A 9,737-nucleotide genomic window follows, 5' to 3' on the forward strand; every position below is an offset into this window, starting at 1 on the left:
TTCAAAAAGCTCTTACAAAGACAAAAGCATGTGGTCTCTATAAATGTCATCCTCTTTGGTTCTTGAGTGCTGTGATTCCTCGGTTCTGGAGACATCAACAGCTCCTCTGTGATCACTACGGAGTCGTGAAGTCCTGCCATCACAGTGCCATCCATGCAAACTACAGTGAACTTGTGATCTCAGTTATCAGCAGTTGGTATCAGAAACACCTCTTTCAAGGCCATGCCAATCGATGTAAATCTCTGCTTAATGTTTTATTGATAGAATTGATATCTATTCATCAACAACATTGCATCATCTGGCGTCTGTGACATCATAGGATGGGAGGCTGGGAAGAGCGACACCCCACAGGTGGACAAAACGTTGCCTCATTTCCTGCCCAACAGAGTTTCCATCCATCTTGGCATGGATTCGCAGGAACTGCTGACCAGACTGGCTGTACTCAGGCCACTGCACAGGAACCTTCAGCTGTCCTTTGTTCGGGTCTCTGTAGTGTTAAAAACAGAGGCGTTTGTCAAGTGTCAAACACGCCTGGGGACAAACACCTGAACATCATGCGTGGTGTTTTACCCACCCAGTTCTGGCAAAGTTGGTCCAGTAGGCCATCATGTAGGCAGACAGGTGTCTCTGTCTGTCCCCATACACCTGTGGAGTGCTGAAGGGTTTGCCAAAGACGTACTGCAGGTCATCAGTATGGTCAGCACCCACCCAGTCATGGTAGGGTTTCCCTGGTCCGGCCAATAAACTGGGCTCAGACATCATGTAGGAGAAGGTGCGAGCAGACCTGCCACGACCAATTCACTTTTTAATTAAGCATATCAACTGACAGGCAAATACACAAAGAGAGATCACAACATCAATGAGTGTAACTGCTGCCTGTAAGACACACTAACTAAGACACAGATGCTAATCTAGAGGGAAGCTTCAGAGCTACAGACAAAGAGAGGTTGGGAGCCCGGATCCACCAGAGTGGGATCACCTCACTCAATCCTCTGGCCTTGGCTCATCACGTTCCCAAGGCTACATGGGAAATTCCCATTGGTCTGACCTGCCATTAATCTGACCTCCCATTAGTCTGACAAATTGCACATTGGTCCGACCTGCCATTAGGGTGAGGGTTGGGGGAGGTTGGACTAACGGGAGGTCGGACCAATGCCATGCTCCCGGCTACCTCAGGTTGCTGGGAGCGCAGCAACACTTTTTAGAATATAGGAAGTAGGAGAAGACCTTTATTGATCCCACGGTGGGGAAATTTGCAAAGATGAAGGAGTCATCTTTCTCTATCGGCAGACCAAGAGGCAGGATCAGAGTGCTTCTTCATTTTACAATGATTGTGCCAATGCTTATAAAACCGCCCACATTTAAAGTTGACCCTTCATTAGAAAGTAGGTCTCAGGTCTGTGTCAGAGTCCAGTAGAAGGACCTACCTGGCGTTGGCAGAGTGGAGAAAGATGGCAGTTTGAAAAGGAACCAGGAACAAGTAGTCAGTCCCAATGTCCACTGCAGTTCTCCTGATGGTGGTCTGGCTGGGTGCGGACCCCCATTCAGAGGAGTACGCTGCAAACGCGACCTCAAAACCTGCTGCTCCCTTGTCTTTGGTGTAGGCAGCCAGAAGCCTCCTGACGTCCTCCCTGTAGGGGGAACCAGGTTGGCAGGTCAATGGATGGCCGTGGCTCACTGAGCCACCTAACAACATGACTCTTTAAAGTGACAGTACACAGGGATGGGTGAGTTTTTATCAGCCAAGGAAGGGATGTCTTGCGATGTGAAGCTGTATCCATCCATGTTGTTGATCCCAGCCAGGTAGTCGATGTCGGCCGCGTTGTGGAACAGTTGGCCAGGTTGGTTGGGGATGAAGTCGCCGTCCACCACGGGGGTCAGTTGGACATAAGTTATTGTTGGAACTGAAGGTAAAGTTAATGAATGATTAACAAGCTTTGAATTCAATGAACAAATTCAATGCCATTTACACTTGTACATTTATGTTGTACTTCAGTTGTTGTTTTAAACTGAACTAATCAGGTCAGTTTTAACGATCAAACTGCAACTTCAATGTAGCAACAACAACAACAGCGTCAAAAAAAATTCTCAGTCATGATCATAAAGATTGTGCAACGCCTCTCTGTCAGTTTAAATTATCTCTTCCATGAGCCGCTCAGTGAGAAGCTGAGTGAGGCTCACAGTCTGGGCTTCCTGGTAAGATGGTTGGAGGGTTCATGGCCAGAGCAGCGGCATCAGTGGACTTCAGACACTGCACCATCCTGGCATCAGTGGGGCAGCCCACATTCTTGGCAACCTGAGAGCATAATTACACAATGCATCAGCAGGCCTCTTCCTAAACAGTGAAAAAAAACAACACATTTTCTTTTCACACGAAAACACAACGTGAATCCATCTTCATGCAGTTTATTCAAAGAACTTTTCAATATCCAGTGGGGTGAACACCACACCTGGGCAGCAGTCTTGTGTGGGTTCCTGTTCAGCGCCCATGGACAAAGAGCAGCGCCGCTCTGGGCGATGGCCCTCTTCACCAGACCTTTGTTATAAGGTGAAAGAATCTGTGCAACAACAAAATAATGCAATGAGATTAATTCTTGTTGTCATGTTCTGTGTTTGGCCTCAGAGTCTGAATAAAAAGTCTCCTGTCTTGCTGTAAAGGCACATTATGTACGGTAATAAACACTAAAACCAGTGGTCCCACTCATGACAAACCTGCTGATCAAACGTAATTTGGACTTTCTGGCCTGCAGTCCATTCAATCAATCTGCCCCACATTTACCTAATAATCACTTCAAGTCTTCTATAACAGAAGACACGTCAATCAGCAATGTGTTGCACCGTACCGAGTGCTGAACCCAACATTCCAGGATGGACGTCACATTTATTGAACGCGTCTTGCTGGAAAAATAAGCTTCTGAGATACATTCTCAAATTCAACAATGGTCGTTCAGATTGCTCATTGAAGTCTGAAGGTGACAGTGCAATGTTTCCGGTTCCTGCACTGGAATGTGTCACTCAGATGTGGAGGAACTCAGTGCTTTTCATTCAACACGGTGATTCCTAATAAAACTGCCACGAGCTCGCAGCAGTTTCCACTGACTGTCACAGCTAAACCTCTCCTCGTTCTCAGGGCCAAAAAGATCAAGACGGGAGCTTTGGAAGATGGATGTGTGTTTTAGTTTTTGTTATGATGATGATGATGATTTTACCTGGTAGTCAACACTTGCTCCTCCTGCAGACTCTCCAAAGACGGTGATGTTTTGTGGGTCTCCAGCAAAGGAGCGGATGTTCCTGTGCACCCAGGCGATGGCGGCGTGCTGGTCCCACAGGCCGTAGTTTCCTGTCACATGACCATGAAAGCCACTTTGAAACGCTGCAATGGTTTATGCCTACAGGATGAAGTGTAAAGGCTTTTGCCCTTTGCAATGCTCAAATGAAAAGAGCTCCGACCAGGTAGATTGGAGTCTCCAGTACTGAGGAAGCCCAGCACACCCAGACGGTAAGCCACCGACACCAAAACAACGTTGCCTCTGTCTGCAATCTCCTGACCATCGTACAGGTAGTTGTCCAGGACATTAAATCCCATAGATCCACCGCTCATGAAGCCGCCTTCATGGATCCAAACCATGACAGGGAGGTTTGAGGACACTACCAAACAGGAGACACAGACAAAACCATCCATTGTCTTTTTAAATTGGCACCAGTATGGCAGTAAAGTATGTCAAGATTGAACAATCAACCACAAAGCTACCTTGTGCTCCATGAGGAACCCAGATGTTGAGGTAGAGGCAGTCTTCACTTCCAAACACATGAGTCAATGAATTGCTGAGCTGGAGACATTTCTCTGCAAACTCAGTGGCCTTCAGGACACCTGGAGATGAACACAATCAGTTTTCCCTGAGTGAGATCTGCCAAAATAAAAAGAAGAAACCAGCTGCTGATGACGCACCGTGCCAACCAGGGTGAGGTCTGGGTTTTTCAAAGAGTCCAGGCTGGGCAGCGAAGGGGATTCCTTTGAAAACATCCACAGATCGCTCGGTACCAAGAGGGATATTTTGTCCTCGCACGCTGCCACCCTCAGTTTGAACAACGCCCAGCTACACAAGCAGAGGAAGCACACACTTTTGATTTAAACAAAGTAAAAAAAAAAAAAAAAAGTCAGTGATTAACTAAACAGTTCAAAAAGAAATCAAATTAATCAACGGTAATTACACCTCGTAATTTAGCTGTTGTTTTTTGAATCTGTAAATACTGAAGAAAATGAATATTTTCTTTTTAAAGGCACGATTACAAATTATGATTTGATATTCAAATTCCCGGAGACTCACAGTGGCTGCTGATGCTCTTCCCAGAAGCAGGACGAGAGCAATCAGGATGGACTCCATGGCTGCATGGAGAGGAAGCAGGGCTGCAGCTGCTCTTATATGCAACAGGCAACTGGGGTCGGGGGGGGCGGGGGGGGGAGCTCACGCACAACTTTAGATGTTTACCCTGGTTATATAAGAACCCTGCCACAGGGTTTAGCACTCTGAGCTCATTATGCTGGAGGTTACCTTGAGATGGTGGAGATATTCATTCATTCACCTGCATTCTACTGCACTCAGGGTAGCGGATGTCTGCTATAGCCCTGGACATCCTGGTTTTCTTATTGTACACATCACATTTACCTATGGCAGTAAGAAGTGATGATCTTCTATTTATAATCTCCTATTTAATTTTCATTCAATAATTATGATAACATTACCATAAAATCTGCCTTTAAACACACTAAACACACCAGAGGTAAGATCACTGAGCCACAAGTGTGCTGATTCTCAGAGTGGCCACTAACAGGTGGCTCCACCCTCACGGTACTGCACTAGATACTGAGGACAAACATGACTACTACAGATAAAAACATAATATTCTTTATGACACTAGAATGTTGCGTCATGAAGGACACAAGAATGTTGTAATTTTTTAATAGTGATCCATTGTGGGGGGGGGGGAGTCACTCAGTGAACTAATTCTGGAAGCAATCAGTCAAAAGAGAAGGTTGACATGAAATGAGCAACACGTGAATGTATGGTAGTCATGTAATAAAAAAGTTTGTGCCAGATTTTTGTACTTACACACATTATTTTATTGATTCATCGACATATTTTGTCATGACTGTTGTCTTTCCCTTTAAACAACATCAACGAGCCTCCAAGCTGCCCTGTGACGGCAGGCTGGGAAGAGTGACGGTCCAAAAGTGGACGAAACGTTGCCTCATTTCCTTCCCCACTGAACTCTGATCCATCTTGCCGTGGATGTTGAGGAACGCTTGCGTGTGGCTGCTGTAACTGGGCCAGGTTGCAGGCACCTTCAGCTTTCCATTGTTGGGATCCCTGCACAAATACGGAGTTACAGACCAGGCCTTTGTAAGCGTGCACGTCAGTTTCCAGATGCAGGATCATCCTCCAGCTGAGCCGTTTGACTCACCCAGTTCTGGCAAAGTTGGTCCAGTAGGCCATCATGTAGGCAGACAGATCCCTGTGTCTGTCCCCGTAAGCCGACGGAGTGCTGAAGGGTTTGCCAAAGACGTACTGCAGGTCATCAGCATGGTCGGCACCCACCCAGTCATGGTAGGGTTTCCCTGGTCCGGCCAATAAACTGGGCTCAGACATCATGTAGGAGAAGGTGCGAGCAGACCTGCCACAAAACAAGCACAGGTAAGCTTGGAGGTAGCCTTTCCTAATGGACCATTGAAGTCATGGAGCCAACGGATGACCTGGCGTTGGCAGCATGGAGGTAGATGGCAGTCTCAATAGGAACCAGGAAGATGTAGTCAGTCCCAATGTCCACCGCAGTTCTCTTGATGGTGGTCTGGCTCGGTGTGGACTCCCACTCAGAGGAGTACACTGCAAACGCAGCCTCCCAACCGGCTGCTCCCTTGTCTTTGGTGTACGCAGCCAGAAGCCTCTTGAGGTGCTCCCTGCAGGGGGCGAAACCAGGCAGGACATTGTGTGAGTTGCTGCCTCTCCTTGACCCAACAGAACCAAACTAGTTCTCAGATTTAGCCTTACACTGGAGTTGGTGCATTCTTTTTACCCAGGGAAGGAATGTCCTTCGAGGTGAAGAGGTGTCCGTCCATATCGTTGACCCCTGCGAGGTAGTCGATGTTGGCCGCATTGTGGAACAGCTGGCTGGGTTCCTCCGGGATGAAGTCTCCATCGACCACCGGCGTGAGTTGAAGGAAGGTCACACCAGGATCTGGAATCAATCACCCACAAAAACACTGGATGGATCACAAGAGATCAGAGGCAGGCGGTGATGGCAGCAAGGTTTTCTATTTAGATTTGATCACCAAAGACAAGTGGCAGTAGTACAAAGACCAAGAGGGAAACCCTCAAGTGAGGCACTCAACAGATGTATGATGACTACGGGAGTAACAACGCTGTCATAAGATACATCAATGTTCCTCATTCCACGCATATGAGTCTTTGGCTGTGTATATTTAGCTGTAAAGGCAGAACTGGCGCTCACAGTCTGGGGAGCCCTGCTTGATGGAGGGAGCAGCCATGGTGAGAGTCGCAGCATCTGTTGATTTCAGGCACTCCACCATCCTCCCATCAGTGGGGCAGCCCGCCTTCAATGCAACCTGGCCACAGGCAGACATACATATATATATATATGAATATATATATATATATATATATATATATATATATATATATATATATATATATATATATATATATATATATATACATATATATATATATATGTGTGTATATATACATATTTATGTAAATGAGACAAATCTGGTCAAAGCAGCAGGATTCTTCCCACTGGGGAGTTTTTCCTGGCCAGTGTCGCGTCTTAACACTGGTCAGATCAGTTGGTTTGTCTTTATCAATAAGAGTTCAGAGTATCTGATGTAGCAATATGTGACAATTTTGTGCATTAGATGCAGCCTAATATAGCAAAAATCACCAAGACATATTCTTTGAGTAGCCACATAGATAAGGTTGATATACTCACACTCTTGTCACGGTGGCGTTGATTGCGCAGCTGTGTGTTTTTCTAAATATGCTACTACAATAGCTTCAAGTCAATCAGTTGAATTAAAAACAGACCTTCTGTGCAATCTTGAGTGGCTGCTTGTTGTGGGCCCAGGGGCAGAGGGCGGCGCCGCTCTGGGAGATGGCTCTCCTCACCAGCCCTTTATTGTGAGGGGACAGAATCTGGACCACAAGAACATTGGCAGAACAAAATGAAGTTAAAGCCGGCGGTATTTTTTTCTCACTCTGGAAACGGGGGTGGAGGAGTGTGTAAGTATGTGAGAGGCAGGAGTGATGTGGTGGAGGTCAGCGAGACCAGATAGTCCAGGTAAAATCTCCTCGCAGGACGCTGATTGGTCCGCTCACATTCTGACTGGATTCTATTGACTTCTTCTGCTGCTTAAATATGTTTGTTGCAATCTTTTTTTCTCCTTCTCTTCACCTGGTAGTTGACACTTGCTCCGCCTGCAGACTCTCCGAAGATGGTGATGTTTTCAGGGTCTCCACCGAAGGAGCGGATGTTCCTGTGCACCCAGGCGATGGAAGCGTGCTGGTCCCAAAGGCCGTAGTTCCCTGTGGCCGTCGTGAACGATGGGCTTAGAGGACAAATGGTGCTGCTTCTTGGTTTTACACACTGATGGTAAGGATTGAATGTGAGTGATGTCAAACATCCACAACAGGAAGCACCGTGTTCTTACCAGGTATGCCAGAGTCGCCTGAGCTCAGGAAGCCCAGAACTCCCACTCGGTATCCCACCGTCACCACAATGACGTTGCCCCTGTCTGCAATCTCCTGCCCACTGTACAGGTAGTTGTTGAGGAAGTTTGCTCCCATGGAACCACCCACCATGAAGCCGCCTCCATAGAACCAGATCATGACTGGCAGGTCTGACGACACTTCAGGGGGACGACATTTTCAAACCTGTTAAGACATTGACTGCATTGGAGCAGTGATGCAAGGGAATACAAGGGAGTGAGGGAAGCTACCCTGGCGGCCTTGAGGAACCCAGATGTTGAGGTAGAGGCAGTCTTCACTTCCGAAGGTGGACGTCTGGGTGATGCTCAGCTGGAGACATCTCTTAGCAAACTGGGTTGCCTTCAGAATACCTGGGGATTTACAAAATACAAATCATTCATTTCATTTCATTTCATATATTTGAACAGGTTTTAAAAAAAAACATATCATGAATAAAACCTGTATCCATGCTTATACAAGAAAAAACCAGGGTGCATGTGAAAAGACATCCACTTCACAACAACATTAGTAGCCAGGCCATGTTGGAAAGGCTGCAGGATGAAGTTCATGACAACTTATTAATGTCCTCATCCTTTTTTCATTTTTTTTAATAGTAATCAATCAAAGTAAGCATACAACACACACACACACACACACACACACACACACACACACACACACAACGACAAGCTGATGTTGCGGTGCTCTGGAGCTCCTAACCACACACCATCCCAGCCGGGGTGAGCTCTGGGTTTTTCAAACAGTCCGGGCTTGGCAGCGAAGGGGATTCCTTTGAAAACGTCCACAGACCGGTAGAGAGCGAGCGGAAGGTTTTTCCCTCTGACTTGGCCTCCCTCCGTTGTGACGACGCCCAGCTGGAGGAAGGAAGGAAGGCAGAGTGGAAAACCTGCTTCACGTCAACTGCAGCTCTCACCGCTGCAGAACCTTGATTAACAGATGTGTGTGACCCAGCGGGCTTACAGTGGCTGCGGAGGCCGTTCCCAGGCCGAAGACCACGGCGAGCAGGATCTTCAGACTCTCCATGGCTGCACAGAGAGGAAGCAGCTCTGCAGCTGCTAATATATATATATGACACCTCACAGCCAGAACATGACAAGCCCATGTGTTTACCTAAGTTAGATAACCTGACCTCCTGACCATTAGCTGAGCCTTGCAACATGTGATTGGATACACATGGGGGGCCGCGAGCCCCCTGATGGACTGAATACTTCCGAACACCATTTTCCAATGAAGGCAGATGACATCATGAGAATGCAGAGCACAAACTGGGAAACATGTTTTTCATCCTCACAATGCATCTATGAAGTGCACCTACAAAGTGTCCTTGACCCTTAATGAAAGAATGTTGGATATAAAACACAGAGCAACCACTGGGAGAGGACATGGACCTGAGAGAATGGTACTTACACAATCATTAACGCAGCAATCTTCTGTGATAACGCACAGAACCAGGTGGGCAGATTCTCAGATGAGCAGCAAACACAAGGCTAATCAGCTGATAAGATAAAACACTCGGCGCGCTGCTGCAGCTCGAACATTTAATAACAATAATCATTTGTGCCTGCCAGTTCCAACATCGCCATCCTTCTACTGACATGGTCATCATCAGCTTCCTTCTCCTGCGCTTCATCTCCAAACATCCCTCTGATGGAGTCACTCTTCATCTCATCCATCCTGATCCCCAGCTCTGCCACCTGTCTTTTACTGCCTCCGTCTCAAAACCACACCTCTCCGCTCTCACCACTGGTTTCAACACATTTCCAATAGAATATATTGAATTGAATTGAACTACCAAACAAAATAAATGACCACAAAAGACCAGTAAAGAATGCTGGTATCACTAAAATCACAATTACATAATAAATCCCTTGCTGATTTTCCAGACATTTGTTACGATGAGTTTTGTGCATTTAGTCTGATGTAAGAGACAACAGAGGTGAAACCAGCCCTTCCAGT

At 46.7% G+C, this 9,737-nt stretch overlaps 2 protein-coding genes across 2 annotated transcripts; both read right to left on the reverse strand.

Annotated features, from left to right (window-relative positions):
- Positions 1-229: 229 nt before the first annotated feature.
- On the reverse strand, positions 230-4,443 carry LOC142890392 (bile salt-activated lipase-like). Its single transcript, XM_076029376.1, has 11 exons — positions 4,329-4,443; positions 3,950-4,097; positions 3,752-3,871; positions 3,451-3,648; positions 3,210-3,340; positions 2,451-2,558; positions 2,182-2,296; positions 1,718-1,904; positions 1,428-1,631; positions 575-784; positions 230-487 (listed from the first exon to the last, which is right to left on the reverse strand). Exons 1-11 carry the CDS (start codon positions 4,383-4,385, stop codon positions 295-297), a joined length of 1,671 nt encoding a protein of 556 aa, XP_075885491.1. The 5' UTR covers positions 4,386-4,443; the 3' UTR covers positions 230-294.
- A 655-nt stretch (positions 4,444-5,098) lies between these two features.
- LOC142890391 (bile salt-activated lipase-like) lies at positions 5,099-8,882 on the reverse strand. Its single transcript, XM_076029375.1, has 11 exons — positions 8,742-8,882; positions 8,488-8,635; positions 8,012-8,131; positions 7,724-7,921; positions 7,468-7,598; positions 7,101-7,208; positions 6,508-6,622; positions 6,048-6,234; positions 5,753-5,956; positions 5,464-5,673; positions 5,099-5,369 (listed from the first exon to the last, which is right to left on the reverse strand). The coding sequence occupies exons 1-11, from the start codon at positions 8,802-8,804 to the stop codon at positions 5,177-5,179; spliced, it is 1,677 nt and encodes a 558-aa protein (XP_075885490.1). The 5' UTR covers positions 8,805-8,882; the 3' UTR covers positions 5,099-5,176.
- Between the last annotated feature and the right edge of the window lie 855 nt (positions 8,883-9,737).

This window comes from Nelusetta ayraudi, unplaced genomic scaffold (assembly GCF_046127955.1).
Source record: "Nelusetta ayraudi isolate G7.1 ecotype Tasmania unplaced genomic scaffold, CSIRO-AGI_Nayr_v1 ptg000026l, whole genome shotgun sequence".
NCBI classification, from domain to species: domain Eukaryota; kingdom Metazoa; phylum Chordata; class Actinopteri; order Tetraodontiformes; family Monacanthidae; genus Nelusetta; species Nelusetta ayraudi.

Excerpts from the sequence above, each read along its gene's own strand:
- LOC142890392 (XM_076029376.1), bottom strand. The coding sequence starts at position 4,385 with ATGGAGTCCATCCTGATTGCTCTCGTCCTGCTTCTGGGAAGAGCATCA. Across the intron at positions 3,649-3,751 it reads GGTTCCTCATGGAGCACAAG|TGTCCTCAAACCTCCCTGTC; the intron begins GTAGCTTTGTGG and ends CCTGTTTGGTAG. Across the intron at positions 488-574 it reads ACCAACTTTGCCAGAACTGG|AGACCCGAACAAAGGACAGC; the intron begins GTGGGTAAAACA and ends TTAACACTACAG.
- LOC142890391 (XM_076029375.1), bottom strand. The coding sequence starts at position 8,804 with ATGGAGAGTCTGAAGATCCTGCTCGCCGTGGTCTTCGGCCTGGGAACG. Across the intron at positions 6,235-6,507 it reads CAAGCAGGGCTCCCCAGACT|ATCCTGGTGTGACCTTCCTT; the intron begins GTGAGCGCCAGT and ends GATTGATTCCAG. Across the intron at positions 5,957-6,047 it reads AAGAATGCACCAACTCCAGT|GGAGCACCTCAAGAGGCTTC; the intron begins GTAAGGCTAAAT and ends CGCCCCCTGCAG.